Source organism: Peromyscus eremicus, chromosome 5, assembly GCF_949786415.1.
Source record: "Peromyscus eremicus chromosome 5, PerEre_H2_v1, whole genome shotgun sequence".
Classification (NCBI taxonomy): Eukaryota; Metazoa; Chordata; class Mammalia; order Rodentia; family Cricetidae; genus Peromyscus; species Peromyscus eremicus.
Genome location: NC_081420.1, coordinates 63738338 through 63759480, shown reverse-complemented (window position 1 = coordinate 63759480; position 21143 = coordinate 63738338). Strand labels below are relative to the sequence as shown.

Sequence of the window (21143 nt, the reverse complement as noted above, 5' to 3'; positions counted from 1 at the left end):
GCTTTGAAAATTATACATTTATAAACTCAAGTTCCATTTGCTTTTGGGATACCATCTTACAAGGACTCCAATTTGCAGTAAGGCTCATTAAGGAAGGGAATGGCTCAGTTGCCTTTAGCCTACTGGCTATGGGTGGGTTAGGACTTCTGTTGGTCTTTTATGTGATGAACACACAGATTGCAAGCCCAGCGCCACTTTGAGATCTTTGGCAGCAGTTAACTCTGCAACTCACACATGATTGAGCCTGTATGCTAGTGAGTATTCAGAAAGGGGTAATGCCTGGGGGGCACGTACCAACCTGAGACAGAGTGCCCGTGTGGCCTGGGCAGGCATCTCCATGATGGGTAAGGTGACCTGCTGACGTCTCACGCAACCTAAGTCAGAAGCTCATTTTTTAGTAAAAGGGGGACCTGTAGTGCCGCGGACTGGGTCTCAGTAGGAACACCAGACCGAGGGAGAACAGGGTGAAGGTATTCAGGATAAGTGAGATTCGGCGAATGACAGACAGACACAGACACCAGAGTATGCTGTGAAACTGCTGCAATTTTACTCAGATCAAGCAGTGTTTTTTATAAATTCATTTGAGGAAACATGGCAATCGGCCAGTGGGGCAATAGACATAGAATTAACAATGTGGTCACACAATTTTCTCAGAATGACTAACAGATCTCATGAGTACAAGTGTTATTTTCTCTTTTGTGGTCCCTCATCCAGACAGAGAACATTACGGCCCTAGCTGAAGTTTTCCTTCTACATAATTATTAGACCTTTGTTTTGTATCAAAGTTAAACCCTTCCCACCATCGTTCTCACCATGGTTTCATTTGTGTGAAAATATTTAACCTTTGCCTGCAGGTGGGAAGGCACCAGGGGGGTTGGGACCTAGCTATTCTTTCCATGAACTGTAACTTATGCCATTCTGTTTTCATACTATTATGATTCACCCATTGGTTCCCATGTTTATCATAAGCTCCCGTAAAGGGCAATGGCTCCAAATAATTATTATATCTAGGATTAAAGTTAGGGGGTTGCCACCACCGGCTCTTGATGAGAAACTCTATTTGTCCCTGGATAATTCTTGTAGCAATGGCTAATTTCTGTAACTGTTTCCTTGTAGCTGCTGTTGGCTGTGCATGTGGATTGTTTATGAGTTCCTGGACTCTTACTTTTATTTTCTCTTTGTTAGAATCTTTGTCCCTTTGAGTCATAAGTTCTTTTTGCTCTAAATCATTCATAAATTCCCCCAAACTTCTAGGACCCTCTTTAATTGTTTGCCTAAAAGCTTGAATTATAGGTGGGAGTATTGAGGTCACTTTTGAGGAATCATTATTCTCTTTATGGGGCACATCAGGAACATTGAGAGTTAACTTCCTGAAATCAATACACAAGGAAACAGCAATAGTCACAGCTGCAAAGAGAAAAAGGCAGAGTGTCAGCCAGCCTCTGCAAGCAGGTTTTGCGTGGTTCCGTGTAGCCTGGCACCATGATTCGGGCAGATTGATAAGGGGTCGCCGGGGGCATAGACCCAAGGGCCGCGAGCCCCCCTTTTTCACGTAACCACCTCATCCAAGGCATTTGTCACGCGGGCGACACCGTCATGGGTGTGGCACTGTAGGGCCCTGGCTCCCGTTTTGGGTAACTGTTGCCTTGCTTGCTGACCTTGACCTTGATATCTTCCCTATGCTAATTCCCTGCTGGGTTCCATCCTCCTAAATGCTTAAGGGAAGTTCCTTGTCTGTGTATCCTGCATAATGAGTGTTAACAGCTTAGATACAAGATTGTAAAACATCAGTAGCGAACTTCTGCTCTCCGGGGTTCTCCCATTGTGCTCTAAACCTGTATTTAAGACCTCCTCCCTCCTTCAATAAATGGCATTCTGCATTAAAAAAAAAAAAGAATTCAGGTTTCCTATGTTAATCTTGCAGGTTAGGAGCTGACCATCAGTGAGGAGAGTCAAGATAACAAATGATACTATTCTAAAGACAGAAAATTTACAAGATTATCAGAAATCCTATTGGAAGTTATGGACCGCTGAAATGTTCAGAAAAACAGAGAGCTACACTGAAGAGAAATAAGTACAACAAGGATGACCTAACAGCACAGGCCTGTGATTCCTGTTTCACAGGAGGCTGAGGCAGGAGAATTATGAGTTCAAGACCTGCCCAGGCTACAGAATAAGTTCAAGGTCAGCCTGAGTAACTTTGGAAGCTTTATCTTAGTAGTAGAGTTATTGTCTTGCATGTATGAGGCCCTAGGTTCAATCCACAGCATTGAAACCCCCCACACACACACGCACATGCACACACACACGCACACGCACACACATGCACATGCACACACACACACAGAGCTCCAGCTGTGATTTCCTGATTTGAGGTGGGAGAGAAATATAAGCCCCATCCAGAAGTAATGCTGGGCACTGAGTCCTGAAAGACTCGGCTGTTTAGTAAGAAGATCCCCCAAGAGAGCCACCAGAGCTGTCTATCTGGCACATGCACAAAGTGCCACACAGAAACACATGAAGTGTGAAAAATAAGGGAATATCAAGGTAGGGGAATAGACTGGAGAGCTAATCTCCAGAGGTATCATGATTAATACATAGAAGAAACTGTTGGCAGAGAAAGATGATCCTAACCAACCACCCAAATACCACCACCACTGCCATGGCTGCCAGCTCCACCCCTACTGCCACTGCCACCACCTCTACCACCAACTCCTCCACCACCTCCACTATCACCTCATCCTTCACCACCACCACCTCCACCACCTCTTGCTCCACCAACACCTCATCCACCAACATCTCCTCAACCACCACTTCCTCCTCCAGTACCACCACCTGTGGTGATATATTGTGTACCCTAATAAGCTTTGGCTGAAGATCCGAGAACAGAACAAGTCACTAGATTAGACATAGATGCCAGGCAGTGGTGGCAAACGCTTTTAATCCTAGCACTAGGGAGGCAGATATCTGACTGGATCTCTGTGAGTTGAGAGCCACCATGGACTACATGAGATCACCTCAGTCTAGGAGAGAAAACAGAGCCAGGCAGTGGTGGCACACACCTTTCATTCCAGTACTAGGAAGCACACACGCCTTTAATCCCAGGAAGTAATAGCTGGGCAGAGAAAGGTATATAATGTGTGAAGAGACAGGAACTAAAGGCTTTTTTGGCAGGTGTCCCTTTCAGCTAGAGCTCTTTCAGGCTGAAGAGTTGGTGGGGTAAGAGGCTGTGGTAAGGTGTGGAAAAGTGGCTGTGGCTTGCTCTGCTTCTTTGATCTTTCAGCTTTTACACCAATATCTGGCACCGGGTTTTTGATCACAAGACAATTTTAGCAATTTGTGTTACAATCAACACCTTCTCCAAAACCACCTCCACCATCTCTGGCTCTACCAACACTTCATCCACCAACACTCCTTCCACGAACACCTCCTCCTACACCACCACCACCACCACCACCTCTTCCAGTACCACCTCCATCTCCTCCAACATCTCCTCACCACCACCTCCTCCATCACCACCACCACCTCTTCCAACACCACATCCTCCTCCTCTACAACCACATGACCTCCACCATGAGCTCCTTTTCCACCACCCCTTCCTAAACCACCAACACCTCCACCACTACCACCACTAACTCATCCACCTCTTTCACCACCACCACCTATGGTGATATATTGTGCACCCCCAAAACACTTATCTGGGGATCAGAGGACAGAGCCAGCCACTAGATTAGACATAGAGGCCAGGCAGTGATGGCATACACACCCTTAATCCTATCACTCAGGGAGACAGAAATCCATCTGGATCTCTGTGAGTTCAAGGCCACACTGGAAACAGAGCCAGGCATGGTGACATACACCTTTAATCCCAGCACTTGAGGTCTCATGACTTTACTTGGGAAGCACACATGCCTTTAATCCCAGGAAGTAAGATGGCAGGGCAGAAATAGGTATATAATGTGCGAGGAAACAGGAACTCACTCTCTTGAGGCTGAGGATTTCACAGAGGTAAGAATGTGGCTGGCTTGTTCTGTTTCTCTGATCTTTCAGCTTTCACCACAATATCTGGCTCTGGGTTTTTTATTAATAAGGCCATTTAGCAATTCATGTTACAACCACTTCCACCACTACTAAAAACTCCTCCACCTCATTTACCACCACCACTTCCACCCCCATCACCTCCTCTGCAATTACCTCCTCCTCCATCCCCACCTCCTCCTCCTCCAACACCAACTTCTCCTCCACCACCACAACATCTTCCACAATGCCCACCACCACAACCTCCTCAAACCCTCCAACAACACCACTACCACCACCTCCAATACCACATCCTCCTCCTTCACCATCTCCTCCAATACCACCTCCTTCACTAGTACATCCCATCTCAGCAACTCCATCATCACCTCATTTATCACCACCTCCACCACAACCACCTCCACCACTACCACCTCCACCACCTCCTCCTCCACCACCTTCTCCTCCACCACCTCCTTCTTCTCCACCTCTTCCTTCTCCTCAGTCCTAGAGAGGAATTTCCTCCACAGTGGCTGGAAATGTTTGGACCACATTCAATTTGGGGGCTTCTTTGGCCCCCTGAAGCATTTCCCACTGGTAAAGGGTTGCCTCGTATATCTATTATTGATCTGCACTCATTGGTCCAATGTCAGCCTTTGCTGCATCTTCTACATAATCCAGAAGGTTGGAATCTCCTGTTTGGGTTATTTCTAGAAGAAGTATTACTTCTAGAAGCACCCCATGTACAGTTTTTACTTATATGACCTGGTGTACCACATTTAAAGTATTTGGTACCCAGGGCCTTCTTCCACCTCTGGAAATTTGCCTCTCCTATCCAAGGCTCATTACTATGGTTAAGAGACTCAACACCATTAGTATACTGAATCCATTCTTCCAAAGGAGCTGATCTGACCTTTAATGGCATAAGTATTCTTCTGCATTCTGTATTAACATTGTCAAACACAAAGGACTCAGTTAATATTTGTCTTAATCCTTTATCTGACACAGCTTTCATTATAGCCTTGGTCAGCCTTTGTAAAAAAAAATTAGTGAAAAGTTCTTTCAGTCCCTGAAATATCTTTGTGTATACTTCAGTTGGTTTTCCTGGTTCTGGAATTTTTTCCCAAGCATTTAGAGCTTCTGTACAGCATAGGGATATTGTATGCTCATCATAAGTGGCTTGTACATTACTATCCTTGAAATGTTCCTCACCAAGGATTTGATCTTTCTTGGGAGATCTCAAAACCTCTGATTTTACCTTGTTGTTCCAAATCCCTTGCCTCTTCTCTCAATAGCTTTTCCATTGTAACTTCTGGCTATATTCCAGAACAGCTGAAATTAACTGATTCTAGCCATCTAGTATGATTCCATTTGAGGTAGACCATGAATTAACATCTGTCTTACAAATGTTGAGTGTATGCCATAAGTGACTACCCCTTCTTTCATAGTTTTAAAAAAATCTCTCATCAAAATAGGTTGTAATGTATATTCTACATATGGCTCAGGGTGTCTATCATCTGCTGGCCTCTTATGGATGATGACAGGATAAGCCACTGTATGAGAACCATCTGGAGATGTTACAACCTATATGGTCTTGCCCTTCTGCTTATTAGGTCTCTTCTCATCTTTACTGAGAGCTTCTTCCAGGGCTTGCAAATGAGCACCTAGGCTCTGTCTCAGTGAGTGAACCTCCTCTGTTGCAAGGGATTCCAGATTTCTCATGGTATCATGCAATCTTTTACGGTCTTCTGAAACACATGATTCCATAGACCTTATTTTATCAGTTAATGATAATCTTTCTTCCTTATAAAGTGTCTGAGCAGTGACAACATCACCCTGGAGAGCTATTGTTCTGTCCAATAAGTATTCATAATTACTATCAATAAAATCAAGTCCCTTTTTACATTTATTATTAATGGACTGAAGTTCTTGTAGTAAGTTAGAAGATTCCAAACCAAGGAGCCTGTTATGTAGGTCTCTATTACTACCTTGTAAATCCTGGTTAGCAGATTCCAGAAAAAGAATCGGTTTATTCAAGTCTGTATTGGTACCTTGTAAAAAGAATCTTTTTATGTAAGTCTCTGTTGCTACCTTGCAAAGCCTGTATCAGTCCCAGTAATGACTCATCGTTGTTATTATTATTAAACCGGTTTTCCAATGCTATGTGAATTATTATGGAAAATGCCAGAATGGTGTACGCTAAATATGCCCCATGAAGATCCTGTATTTCCTGTAATATTTCACCCATCATATAAGTAAAAGGTTCTTAAATCCTTATGAAGTAATGTTATCCGCCATATTCTGAGAAATATTCAAAATCTGTAAAGAAAATTTTATTGATTTGTTTATTAATCAGTTTTAAAGTGTAAAATTATCGAGTACTCTCACCTGCTTGTGATTCCGTCCTCGCGATGGTTTTTTTGGGTGTAGTACTGCAGTTCGGCCAGCAGGTGTTACTGGTGTGACGCTAAAGCAGGTCCCATCGACGACTTTGGCCTGTTTTTGCTTAAATAGGCTACAGAGCAAGTTCAATAATAGGGCAGCTGCAGGTACACGCCAGCAGGCATCTCGTGGTGTGGAAGACTGCGCAGCGACCCGGTCAGGCACCCACGGAGAAGCGGGGGACATTGCAAGCTGTTGGCCAGGGGCTGATCTCAGCATCTCGCTCCTGGGCAGAATCGCTGGTCTGGGAGCTAAGCTTGCCACAGGACTGGACTCAGCCATTCCCTTGCGTGGCAGGGACACAGCTGCCCCCTTGCACTGCGAATGGAAACCACACTCGCCAGGGAGGTGCTCCCCGGGGCCGGCATGTGCATGTCAAGTGGCACACACTATGTGTAGTCAGTGGCTACATGGAACGTGGGGGGAAGGGGGGAGCGCAGCGGCTGCTACATGCCTGCGAGCTGGGGAGGAGGGAGGCAGCGGTACCCACGTGGCTGTAGGCGGACAGGGTAAGCACTAGGTCCTCAAGAGGGGCGGGAGTTTTAAAAGAGATAGGGAAGCATGGAAAGTTTGCCACGGCAGCCAGAGAGGCTGAGGGTGGAGGCCACCCGGGCGTTTGGAGTTTGCCCCACACAAGCACCAGTTATAACGACAACTAGTGAGGCGATTCATGTAGTTTATCTGGTAATTAAAAGAGGTTTATTTCAGGGGTAACTTACAGCCAATAAGGGGTCAGCTACAGGATCTGGGAGAGGTGAGGTGCAGTCCAGCATAGTTCTCTGGAGAACTCTGACTTGGTCTGCAATCCAGCCTACAGGTCCACGAAGAGCCACGAGAGCAAGCATGTATGCATCTGGGTTCTTAAAGTTGTCTTATCTCGACCACATCCCAGGGGATCCCAGGGGCAGGTCATAGGCAGGTGTGGCACTTACTTGTTGCTACACTAGGGGGCAGTGTTTCAAGGTCAAAGCTGGAACAGCTACCCACTATACTAGAAGATAACCTAATCTAAATAACCCCCACAGGCATCCTAGAGGATAATCTAATCTAGATAATCCCCCACAGGCATCCTAGAGTATAACCTAATCTAGACAACCCCCACAGGTATATCCCAAAGCTTCTTTCCTAGGTGATTCTAGATTCTGTCAAGTTGATGATGAATATTAACCATTATCATGGGAATAAGTTATCTCAATAAAAATAGCATCCATTGAAAAGAGAGGCTAGCTGAGTGGTGGTGACACCTGACTGTAAGTCCAGCACCCAGGAGGCAGAGGCAGGTGGATCTCTGTGGTCAGCCTGGTCTACAGAGTGAGTTCCAGAACAGCCAAGGCTACACAGAGAAACCCTGTCTCAAAAAAAAAAAAAAAATCAATGTGAGAGAGAGAGAGAGAGAGAGAGAGAGAGAGAGAGAGAGAGAGAGAGAGAGAGAGAGGCTAAATCATCAAGAATTTTCTAAAACATGGCCTAATGTTTCCTAACCATCCCAACCCTGTTACATCCCAATCATTCCAGTAGTCAAGCCAAGGAGACAGCTATGTAACTCAACTTAACTGGATTTCTTCACCCCAGACCAAGTACAATGAACTCTATTAATGAGGTTCTTCCATGTGGGTCCCTGATAGCGTTAGACCTGAAAGACTTGCTTCACTCCTTTCTACCCTACACTTGGTAATCATTTGCTTTTGACTAGGAGGGCCCAACTACTAGAGTTAGTCAACAATCTACTTGGCCAGTCCTCCCCCAAGGGTTCAGGGGCATGTCCCACCCTTTTTCTTGAGCATTAGAAAAGGATCTTAGGCTGGGTGGCGGTGGTGCACGCCTTTAATCCCAGCACTCAGGAGGCAGAGGCAAGCGGATCTCTGTGAGTTAGAGGCCAGCCTGGGCTACAGAGTGAGTTCCAGGACAGGCTCCAAAACTACACAGAGAAACCCTGTCTCGAAAAACAAACAAACAAACCAAAAAAAATAAAAATAAAAATAAAAGGAAAGGATTTTAGGGAATTGTTTTCCCACAGGAATCATTCTATGATGATGATATATTAATATATATTCCTACTACAGAAATCTCAGACCAAAATACCATCAAAGCCTTAAACTTCCTGACCTCCTGAGGCTGTCAGATTTCTGTACCCAAAGGTCCAAATAACTTAAAAGGAAATACAATATTTAGGATTTGTCTTGACTCCTGAGGCATGATGATAATCCTCATCTTGAGTCAGGGGCATGATTGAATTAGTTCTACTAAGAACAAAGAGACACCTTCAGTCCTTTACAGGGATGGCTGAATTTTGTTTGAACTTGTATTTCTAACTTTTGTTTTTGTTTTTGTTTTTTTGAGACAGGGTTTCTTTGTGTAGTTTTGATGCCTGTCCTAGATCTTGCTCTGTAGACCAGGTTGGCCTCAGACTCACAGAGATCCTCCTGGCTCTGCCTCCCAAGTGTTAGGATTAAAGGCCTGTGCCATCACTGCTGGGATATATTTCTAATTTTGGATTAAAGGCAAAAACCTCTCTATGAGGCCATCAAGGGCAGAGATTCCCAGACTCTGGACTAGAATGCTCAACTGGAAAAAAAAATCTCTTTATCAAATAAAATAGTCTTTCACCGAAGTGCCAGCACTGGGCATGCTCAATATTTGAGGTCTTATTTCTTATTCGTGGCAGGAAAGCAAGTCCTAGAATTGTTGACTTGGTGTTCAGGTTTCTTAGAGAAACTGAACATGGCGACATGAGCGTGGCCTTCCTGACAAGAACTGGGGCAGGTAAAGTATTGCTAGCTGGAGAAGCTTCTCACCTGTCTGGGTCAGCCATCAGAGCCTTAGATCTCACCAGGCAAAGGCTGTACTAGAATCGAGGGAGCACCTGTGATTGACCGGAAGTATGCTAACAAAATATGAAGCAATCCTCCCAGACAACTCAGAGGTAACTATTAAAACTTGAGACGCGCTAATGTCTGCCTCGTTGTTTCCCATGGAAACGCCTTCTAATTTGGCATACATGTGTGGTGAGATCATTTCTCCCATAGGTTTGACCTAAGTAACCAGACCCTGGACAACACAGAGGAGAAATCATTTATTGATGGAAATGGTTCTGTTCTAAGGAGAGAGCATGAGGCTCTCCCAGAAGAGAGTGGCCAGCCCAAGAGAAGAAATTGAGAGCCGGGCGGCGGTGGTGGTGCACGCCTTTAATCTCAGCACTTGGAAGGTAGAGGCAGGTGGATCTCTGAGTTCAAGGTCAGCCTAGGCTATTTATTACACAGTGAAACCCTGTCTTGAAAAACCAAACCAGGAGGAGGAAGCGGCGGTGGCTCCACGGCCCAGGCGCGCTGAGGGACTCAGCTCTGGCCTCAGCCCGGCGGCGGCTGAACAATGAAGCTCTTGAAGCCAACCTGGGTCAACCACGATGGCAAGCCAATATTTTCAGTTGATATTCACCCCGATGGGACCAAGTTTGCAACTGGAGGACAAGGGCAGGGTTCTGGGAAGGTTGTGATCTGGAATATGTCTCCAGTCCTCCAGGAGGATGACGAGAAGGATGAAAGTATTCCCAAGATTCTTTGCCAGATGGACAATCATGTAGCTTGTGTGAACTGTGTGCGGTGGTCAAACAGCGGGATGTATTTAGCTTCTGGGGGAGATGACAAACTGATTATGGTGTGGAAGCAGGCTACGTACCTTGGGCCCAGCACTGTGTTTGGCTCCAGTGGTGAGCTTGCGAATGTGGAGCAATGGCGGTGTGTCTCCATCCTTCGGAGTCATTCAGGTGATGTGTTGGATGTAGCATGGTCTCCCCATGACGCCTGGCTAGCCTCGTGCAGCGTGGATAACACTGTTGTCATTTGGAATGCCGTGAAGTTCCCAGAAATTCTTGCAACTCTGAGGGGTCATTCTGGCTTGGTGAAAGGGTTGACTTGGGACCCTGTTGGTAAATACATTGCCTCTCAAGCTGATGATCGAAGCTTGAAGATATGGAGAACGCTAGACTGGCAGCTGGAGACCAGCATCACCAAACCTTTCGATGAGTGTGGAGGAACGACCTACGTACTCCGGCTTAGTTGGTCACCTGATGGCCATTACCTGGTATCTGCCCATGCCATGAATAACTCTGGCCCCACTGCTCAGATCATCGAACGAGATGGCTGGAAGACCAACATGGACTTCGTGGGGCACCGGAAAGCTGTGACTGTTGTGAAATTCAACCCCAAAATCTTCAAAAGGAAGCAGAAGAATGGGAGGTCTACGAAGCCCAGCGGCTCATACTGCTGCTGTGCTGTTGGCAGCAAGGACCGCTCCCTCTCTGTTTGGCTCACGTGTTTCAAACGGCCTCTGGTTGTCATCCACGAGCTGTTTGACGAGTCCATTGTGGATATTTCCTGGACTCTGAATGGGATGGGTGTCCTGGTATGTTCCATGGACGGCTCTGTGGCATTCCTTGATTTCTCCCAGGAAGAACTTGGAGATCCCCTGAGTGAGGAGGAAAAGGGCCGCATTCACCAGTCCACCTACGGCAAGAGCTTGGCAGTCATGGCTGAGGCCCAGCTTTCCACAGCTGTTGTTGAGAACCCCGAAGTGCTCAAGTACCAGCGGAGACAGCAACAGCAGCAGTCGGACCAGAAGAATGCCACGGCTAGGGAGGCAAGCTCGGCATCCTCAGCCACCGGGGTGGTCAATGGAGAAAGTCTGGAAGACATCAGGAAGAGTCTTCTGAAGAAACAAGTGGAAACACGGACAGCAGATGGTCGGAGGAGAATCACGCCTCTCTGCATAGCACAGCTGGACACTGGGGACTTCTCCACGGCATGCTTTAACAGCATCCCACTCTCCAGCTCCCTGGCAGGCACCATGCTCTCCTCTCCTAGCGGTCAGCAACTACTGCCACTGGACTCCAGTACCCCCTCCTTCGGCGCCTCAAAGCCCCGCACAGAGCCAGTGGCAGCCCCTGGCGCCAGGCCTACAGGCGAGTCTGTCCGTAAGGACGGTGTGACGGCTACCTCTACTCCTGCTGCAACGTCACCCTCCATGTTCACAGCCCCATCCAAGACTGAACCCATGAAAGCAGTTGACTCCCGAGTCACAGAGCGGTCCAAAGCCATGCCAGGTGCTCCTTCCTTGACCAGTGTGATCCCAATGGCTATGGAAAGGTTGAAAAAGCAGAACCTTGTGAAAGAGCTGAAACCCCGGGACCTCCTGAAGAGCAGTAGCAGTGACAGTGAGGAGAAGTTCCACCTGGCAAAGCCCTCTTCACTATCCAAGCGGAAACTTGAGCTTGAGGTAGAGACGGTGAAAAAGAAGAAGAAGAAAGGTCACCCTCAGAAGGATCCTCGTCTCTCGCCCATGTCTCTGTCTGTCCAGTCTCCAGCTGCCCTGTCTGCAGAGAAGGAGGCCGTGTGTCTGTCTGCACCAGCTCTTGCACTGAAGCTGCCAATTCCAGGCCCACAGAGAGCGCTCAGCCTCCAGGTGAGCTCTGACCCTTCCATGTACATTGAGGTGGAAAATGAAGTGACCGCTGTTGGGGGAGGAAGGCTCAGTCGCCTGAAGTGCATCCGAGGAGGGATGGAGTGGGAGACGGTGCTCACCAGCCGTGTCCTCACCGCTGCTGGCAGCGGTGATGTGGTGTGTGTCGCCTGTGAAAAGAGGCTGCTGTCCGTGTTCTCTGCTCGAGGTCGCCGCCTTCTCCCTCCCATCCTCCTTCCAGCTCCAATCTCTACTCTGCACTGTACGGGCCCCTACGTCATGGCACTCACCGCTGCAGCCACACTCTCTGTCTGGGATGTTCACAGGCAGGTGGTTGTGGTGAATGAAGCGTCTCTACACTCCATCTTGTCAGGAAGTGACGTGACGGTGTCCCAGATCTTGCTAACACAGCATGGGATCCCAGTGATGAACTTGTCTGATGGGAAAGCATACTGCTTTAATCCATCTCTCTGCACATGGAACCTGGTTTCTGACAAGCCAGATTCACTGGCCCAGTGTGCAGACTTCAGGAGCAGCCTACCATCCCAGGACGCCATGCTGTGTTCAGGACCATTAGCCATAATTCAGGGCCGCAGCTCCAACGCTGGAAGGCAAGCTGCCCGGCTCTTCTCTGTGCCTCATGTGGTGCTGCAGGAGACTACACTGGCCTACCTAGAGAACCAGGTTGCCGCGGCACTTACCCTGCAGTCAAGCCTTGAGTACCGCCACTGGCTGCTCCTCTATGCTCGGTACCTTGTGAATGAAGGGTTTGAATCCCGACTCCGAGAACTATGCAAAGACTTGCTGGGTCCAGTTCACTGCTCCACTGGAAGCCAGTGGGAGTCAACAGTAGTGGGTCTGCGGAAGAGCGAGCTGCTGAAGGAACTGTTGCCCATCTTGGGGCAGAATCTTCGATTCCAGCGCCTCTTTACTGAGTGCCAGGAACAGCTGGACATCCTGAGAGACAAGTAGCCTGCCCTGGCTTGCCCCAGCTTCGGCAGGGGCGTGGCCACACTCTTGCCGCTGGCATGTGCCATGGGCTAGCCCCCACCTTCCAGGGGGGGTAGCGGAAAGACAGAACTTGGCAGAAGGTATATTGTGCTGCACCAGCACAGCCCAGCTCCCTGGGCGGACATACCCTATGTCCCAGGCCTGGGATGACTCCAAAAGGAGGGAGCTTGTCCTTCCACGGGCCCAACTGTGGATCTGGGGCTGGGACTGGGGCTCTGCCTCGCTGCCCTGGGGCCAGCAGCGGTCTCCTGAGCCTGTCTCCAGCTCCGTCCCAAGGGAGACACTGGCTCCTGCCCCAACAGGTGCCGTACAGCTTCAGCTCTGAGGAATGAGCCATCTGTGAGAGCAAGAGCCTGAGAGCGTTAGGGGTTCTGCAGTCAGCAGACGGACCGAAGCCTGTGTGAAAGCAAAGCCGTTCTGACACATAGACTATTTTTATACTAGAATTTGCTAACTTGGAATATGGAGTTTCTTTTGGTCGATCAGAATATCCCTAGAAGTTACTTGGATATTGGTTACTTGTAGGAAATTAAAACTCTAATTATGACAACTACACTGAAAAAATAATTGTACTGAAATTAACTTGTCTATCTTCATTTGGTTTAATTTTTAAATGTTTGCAAAAAGAGACACTTTGTGTGTTGGGGGATGGGACAAAGGGGAGGGCAATTTCTTTTCTAAGTGTAAAATAAATGAACATGCATTGGATAAAAAAAAAATTGAGGCACCCCCATTACCTCTTTCCACCTCCTTCTAAAAGGCTGACTTAGCAATAGTCCTGACAAGATGAGTCACTTGAGGGAAGGGCAAAATGATCAACACTACATTGATTCAAAACATGCATTCATGGGCTGAGAAAACTGCTCAGTGGGTGAAGGTGCCTGCCATCAAGCCGTTTGACCTGAGTTCAATCCCCGGGACCTAGGCAATGGAAAGAGGCAACTGACTCCTGCAAGCTATCCTCTGACCGCCATGGCACATGTGCAAACACACACACACACACACACACACACACACACCACACACACACACACACACACAAATTATTATTATTATTTTTTTTTGCTAAGTATGGTCATGATGCCATCTGGAAGAATCCAAGATTGTTAATGGTCAACGATTCACCCATAAGACACAAGCAAGCTATTGTAAGTATATGGGCAGCATCCAAATCTCCAGTTAAGTGACAGCCATCTACGGAAAGGGCCATCAGAAGTACACGTCTGATGTTGCCCAAGAAAATAGAGTGGCAGACAGAGAATCAGAAAAAAAAAAGTCAGCCTTAGCCAGGCTAAGCACTTGGGAGCAAGAGGCTAAAAGATCTGTGAGTTCAAGGCCAACCTAGTCTACATAGAAAATTACAGGATAGCCAGAACTACATAATGAGACCCTGTTTCAAAAAATAAAATGAAGCCTTGCAAATCTTTTGACCATTTACTCCTGGAGGAGGAATGGGCTCAAAATCAATGGGGCAATCAACCAAAGATGATCACCAATCTATGTTGGGAATAAAGTACTATTACCCTTGTAGGGTAAAAAGGTCAGCCAAAGAAACACACCCTGACCCTGAAACCAGAGCCAAAGAAACACACCCTGACCCTGAAACCAGAGCCAAAGAAACACACCCTGACCCTGAAACCAGAGCCAAAGAAACACACCCTGACCCTGAAACCAGAGCCAAAGAAACACACCCTGACCCTGAAACCAGAGCCAAAGAAACACACCCTGACCCTGAAACCAGAGCCAAAGAAACACACCCTGACCCTAAAACCAGAACCAAAGAAACACACCCTGACCCCGAAACCAGAGCCAAAGAAACACATATTGGCCCTGAAACCAGAGCCAGTGAAAGAAACACACCTTGGCCCTGAAACTGGAGCCAAAAGGTTAAAAAGGGCCAGTGAAAGAAACACACTTTGACCCTGAAACCAGAGCCAAAGAAACACAATCTGCCCTTGACCAACTGAGCATGAAACCAACCAATCCCTGAACAGGAAAACCAACCAATTCCTGAACATGAAACCAACCAATCCCTGAGCATGAAATCCAGCCAATCTCTGAGCTTGTCCAAGCTCAGGGATTGAAATGCAACCCTGAAAATCTTCCTGGAAAAAAAATTCTGCTCCTAAAAATCCCTGTGTAAGCCCGTTGCCTATTCAGTTGGCCACTGCCCTTCTCCACCCTGGCAGAGGCAGCCACTCTCCTGGATTCCTCCCTCCCAATAAATCTCTTGAATGAGGTTTGGGTTAAGACCTTCTTTCCCAGAGCGGAGCAGAGGAACAACAGACATCTCTGCTGAGAAACTCCCTTAGGGGAACAGAGCAGAAAAGTAACCTTCCCCAGAGAAGGAGTAGAGGGCTACATTTCTGCAGGGTTTCCCCCTTAGTAGAGTGAAGCGAAGAAGAAACAACTTTTGCCAGAGTAAAAGAGCAATGGACATCTCTTCTGGGAAACTCTCTCAGCAGAGTAGAGAATAGTTGAGCTGGAATGGTTCTCTTGGAGAGGAACAGGATTGCCACATCCTGCGGGGAGACTGGAACACAGCTATTGGTGTAGCCTGACTTCCCAACAGTCAGGATACCTTTTCCTCCAGAGCTGTAGGTATCCAGGATACCTTCCCTTCCCAGATGTAGGTATAGCCTGACTTTTTGACAGTTAGGATGCCTTTCTTTTCACAGCTGTAGGTATAGCCCGACTTCCCACAGTCAGGATACCTTTCCCTCCAGAGCTGTAACACTTGCAACCCCAAGCCCCACCGTGGGAAATAATTAAGGGAATACATGACTCATTTCACGTGGAAAAAGGTGCTACTCTAAATGCTATCTCAACTGTTCTTCCAACAAGACTGACTGACACAGTGAAAATGTACGTGGGGGTCAGGTCTGTACTCTGGATACATAACAACTCCAGCCACCCTGATCCTCCACCAATCCTTGAGCCAATTCAGAGGAAAGGCACCTTGCCACATGAGGACCGGCAAATAGACTTAACTCATGCCCTCTTGTGCCAGTTTCAAGTTGGTGTTTATAGACACTCACTGGCTGGATCCAGGCTGAGAAGATGACTACAGTGACAAGGATTACCCTACAGGGAATTACACCAGGGTCTGACCTCACCCACTCATCCACAGGCTGACAATGGGTCCTCATTTATATCACAGGTGACTCAGTCTATACCTAGGGCTCTGGAAATAAAATATTATCTACACTCTGCTCTGAGATCACTGTCTTCAGGCAAAATTGAAATGACTAACCAAAACATTAAACAGATTCTAGGAAAGCTTTGCCAGAAATCCTCTGAGAAATAACTAACGTTGTTACTCATCACCCTTGGGAGAATTAAAACAGCACCAATGTCTAATGCTGGGGGCAGCCCCTAGAGTTACTGTATAGTAGGCCCTTTCTCACATGAGCAGGTACAAAATAACCCTAAGGCAAATCCAACAAGCCCTATACAAATATGGGAACAACTCAGACAAAAGGATGGAGCCTGAAAGACTGTGGACCCTGGAAACTAGATCCTCCTTAAAACCGTGAAAGACGGACCCACAGAACAGTTGAATCCTCAATGGAATGGACCTTTCCAAGTGGTCCTAAGTGCTCTCCATAGCTACCAAACTGCTGGTCATTGACAGCTGTGTTCACACCCCTCCAGAATAATGCCAAAGGATGCACCACCCCCCCCATGACCCAGAAGAGAACAGCTGCACCTGTGTGCCCATGAAGAGTTTGAACTTCTCTTGACAAAACAATGTAGCATCCTGATGACTGTTGGCTGGGGGCTGTGCTGAAAGATGCCCTGCACTGGCTCTTCATGTTTCTACTGGAATCAGAGTCCTGAACTTAAGTATGGAGAGTCATGTGCTCACAACAGAATGGAATCATTTCTCCTTCCCAAAGCAAAAAACCACCCATAATGATGTTTCTCCTGCTTTTGTGTTCTTCTTTTTCCAGGAGCAAGCATCTACTGGTTCCCATTTTAAACGAGGTGGTTGACCTATCAACTCCTCTAATTGTTAGCTTTTTCTAAAGTTGCATCAACTACACAAGGAATAACTATCCCTGAGAGTCTTCCCAATAATATGTGGAAATTGTCCACACACACACAAATCTTATATATACCCTATATAATGAGAAGATTATGAATGTAATGAGAGTTGGTCCCAGATCTAAGTATCCAAATTGGAAGGCTGCTACCTTGGACCATATTTTCAAGTCAGAAGGCCACATAAACTTACTTTAAAAAAAAAAAAAGTTGTATTTTTCTAATTTTGATGGAACTGGCCCATTCATAGATATTTGAAAAGGTTTCTCTGCTCAGTACCAATGTGCATTCTGTATGGGAAGGAGAAGAACCTGACTCTCTTGAAGGTTGGATCCACCAAATACAAACTCATCCATGGATAAGCACTGCCAAATGAGTGCCTCGGTCAACTGGAGAAAGTGTCTTTGATAAAGATGGGTGGATAAAACCTCCTCTCAGTAGAGAGCTGGAACACTCTTGAGTCCCATCACATATGAGGCAAACAATGGGGTGGCCTTCTCCATGAACTGCTAGACTGTATGCACCAGTGAAGGGAGGGATCCAATGATCCCCAAGGAAGCATTGTACATTGATGGGTAGGGGAAGGGAAACCCCTTGCAGTGGAGGGCAATAATCTACTTCCAAAGGCAGAGGATGTCTGCAATGATCAAAGTGAAGGTTCCAGCAGACAGGGGGCCAAATTCCAATCAGTATGGATCCTAATAACAAGGGAAGAAGACCCCAAATCAATGCACTGACAGCTGGGTCATTTACAACAGCCCTATTCTGTAGCTTCCTCAGTGGCCGACTCAACAGTGGGTCCCTTGATAGGTACAGTCTGTGGGGGCAAGATTTGTGGAAACATCATGAGATAATACAAACACTTGGTGTCATATTATGTGGCTTACTAATCCTTAGTCACCTAAAAGCGATGAAGCTGATCAAATAGCTTGAAGAAGCCCAGCTGAAGACATCGCCTCCTGGCTGCAAAGCAAAATGTAACAGAAGCTAGAAAAACTACAGAGTTGTTCTGCAACAGTGGTTCATGTCAATGTGATAGACATCATGTGCTCTTGCCAGCCATGTGTGCTCAGTGATACCCAAAGTGCCTGGCAGTTGCAGAGAGTGACATTGAGAGGAAATATAGCCAGCCTGGGCTACAAAGTGAGTTCCAGGAAAGGCGCAAAGCTACACAGAGAAACCCTGTCTCGAAAAAACCGAGAGAGAGAGAGAGAGAGAGAGAGAGAGAGAGAGAGAGAGAGAGAGAGAGAGAGGAAATATTTCAGTGGTGACAGGGAGACCACAGCAGTCCTCTACCACATTCAGGGAAAGCCTGGCATACTGTGGCAGATGCTGACACTGTTATCAGATGCCAGGTGTTTTTCATGATTTTCCCGGTAAAAGAGCCACCTAAAAGATGACAAAACCAGGACTTACTAGGTTGAACTTGAGTTATAAAACACCCCAAACAGTAGAAAGTGACCAAAGTACCTACTTCACAAGTTATGAAGGATAGCAGTGAGCTAATGACCTGAGACATACTATGGACCTTCTACCTGCTGTATAGTCGCACAGGAGCAGGGCTCCTCCAGCAGAGAACTACTGAGGCAGGCTTTCCAGACCCGCTCCTATTCTCTATAAGGTGGACTACGCCTCGAGAAGTCTCAGTGAAAGGCTTCAAAAAGACAAGCTCGTAGCAATGCCACAATCACCCAACTGCAGTTCCCAGCCCGAAAACTACAAATTAAAATGGAAAGATCCCTCAAGCCAGAGCAGGGACACGACAGCAATTCATCACGTATGGATACAACCAATAGAACAGTAGACACAGAATGCCTGGTGTGGCCCTGGGGAAGTCTGAACCAGCCCTGGATAGTTCACAATATCAGCTCCCTGAGAGGAGGACCAGGTTAGACATTAAATTTAACTGTCCTCTACCATGTTGTGAAAATGGTCTATCACGATTTAGGCAAAGATATATATAAAATGTGACAGTCACACCTCCCTATGGTCTCCTTTCTCTTTCTGTCCCCTGATAGATTTAACCCTGCTTTTCTTGTGATGAATTATATATACTGTTGCTGTAGCAACCAGATACAGTGCCTGGTGCCTTGTCTCAGAGACACATGGAAGATGCAGAGTAGAGTGAGACAAGAAGGCACAAGAAAGGCATCAGCCTTTGAAGGGGAACATGGGAAACATGTCGGTGTCTGAAGTCACAGTGAACTTGTCCTTGCAAAGGTCTCCAACTGGAAGAGTAGATGCTAGTGTGGGAGGTACATCCCCAGCCACATCCTTTCTTTGAAGATGGTGAAACCTAGGAGGATGGTAATGTCTAACAGACACGCAGAGAATGCCCATTTGAAACTAGTTAATACGGCTTTGAGTGTGTGGACTCCACTTCTCTTCATTCTCTTCAAGTGTGAGTGTCACACATGGTGGGCGTTGTGTGGAGCCTTGTCTTTCTGGCATCCCCAGCCAAGAACTAAGGAAAATGTCCAAACACCCATAGAAACTTCCTAGTTCTTTCTTTGGTATTTTGAAACAGTCCTGTGAGGTTTCTGAAGCCCTTGAATATTTAAACAATAGACAGCCTGGCAAATGGAAGACAATTAGAAATAAGGAATAGGAGATGGTACCGGGATAGATTTTGTGATATGAATGCAAGTTAGGTTGGAAACCTTAGAGTCACCTGACTGAACTTATCCTCTGGACTCAACTCTTTCCTGTGACCAAGGGGCCCATGCATTCCCAGCATCTTCTGGGGGAGGCACCAATATATTGTGACATACTTCAAGGAGTAGGTGGAGGGCTATGACAAGCACTCTTGCTGAGAGCACTTTAGGACACTGGGTCACAATGAGGTGTGGTCCCTTTTGCCATGGAGCCAAGCACTCCACCGCAAGCTGATTGGGATGGTCCTAATGTCAGAAACAGAACTATGTAGCATGGAGCAAAAAAGCGCCCCCTAGTGGAACAAGCAGTGGGGTCATTAACTAATAGATCCATCATGGAAGAAACATGAAAAGCAAAGCCCCAGCTTCCTAGAATTGACTATCAGTGTGTTAAAACCAAACAGCAGACTAGAAATAGAGAGAGAGAGGAGAGAGAGAGAGGAGAGGAGAGAGAGAGAGAGAGAGAGAGAGAGAGAGAGAGAGAGAGAGAGAGAGAGAGAGAGAGAGAGAGATATTAGTGTGTTTTAGTGGATTCAGCTTAGGCCTCTAGAAAGCTGACATGTAAACAGAGTGAGGAGATAGCTGTCTGGAAGTAAAGTTAAATAATTCTTGTTAGAGGCTGCCTGAGTGATTTGAACGTCGGGTCAGGAGTTGAATCCATGCACTAATGGGTGGTGGTCTGTATTAGCTACTTTTCCATTGCTGTGGTAAAATATCATAACCCAAAGGAACTTACAGAAGAGCCTATTTTGGCTTACGGTTCAGAGTGGGGAGTGTGGGTGGGGTGGGGATGTGGGGGTGTTCATAATGATGGGGAAGGCTTGGCAACAGGAGACCAGAGCAGGAAGCCAAGAGAAGACATCTTCAGAAACAAACACAAAGCAGAGGGAAAGCAAACCGGAAGTGGCTCAAGGCTCTAAGCTCGAAAAGCCTGGCTCAGTGATGGAATTCCTCCAGCAAGGCTTCACTGCCTAAAGAAAGGCTTTCTAATCTCCCCCAAACTGTACCAACTGAGGACTGGGTATTCAAATACCTGGGCCTACAGGGGACAATTCTCACTCATCATAAGGTCCACATCATTAAGTGACATGCAAAAGCAACTTGCAACCACTGGGTCAGAGATGTTTCATCATTCCTACTGATGGGTGAGATGTGGGGACAAACCATTGTCCCACATTCACTGGCATGGCTATGTACACATTACAGCTGGAATGTGAAAGCCTCTCACAGATCCATATGCAAGGGGTTTGGTTGTCTGTTGGTGGACTTCCAGGAAGTGACTGGATCCTGAAGGTTCTGTCCTAATCAATGGATTAACCCCATGATGGATTCGTAATACGATGGCATTATGGGGAGGTGATTAGAAAGTGGGGGCGGGTGGAGACTTGTTGGAGGAAGTCTACTCTTGAAGGAGCTATGTTGTCCTTGGCTCCTCTCTGCTTCCTGGCTGTCACAAGGTGGGCTGTATTGTTTCATCATGCAATTCCTATTATGATGTTCATGCCCAGGAGCAAGGAAGCCATT

The 21143-nt window shown here is 46.9% G+C and overlaps 1 protein-coding gene across 1 annotated transcript; it reads left to right on the top strand.

Annotated features, from left to right (window-relative positions):
- Window positions 1–9173: 9173 nt before the first annotated feature.
- On the top strand, window positions 9174–13461 carry LOC131910528 (protein HIRA-like). The gene has a single exon (XM_059262441.1). It carries the CDS (start codon window positions 9826–9828, stop codon window positions 12880–12882), a length of 3057 nt encoding a protein of 1018 aa, XP_059118424.1. The 5' UTR covers window positions 9174–9825; the 3' UTR covers window positions 12883–13461.
- Window positions 13462–21143: the final 7682 nt, after the last annotated feature.

Excerpts from the sequence above, each read along its gene's own strand:
- LOC131910528 (XM_059262441.1), top strand. The coding sequence starts at position 9,826 with ATGAAGCTCTTGAAGCCAACCTGGGTCAACCACGATGGCAAGCCAATA.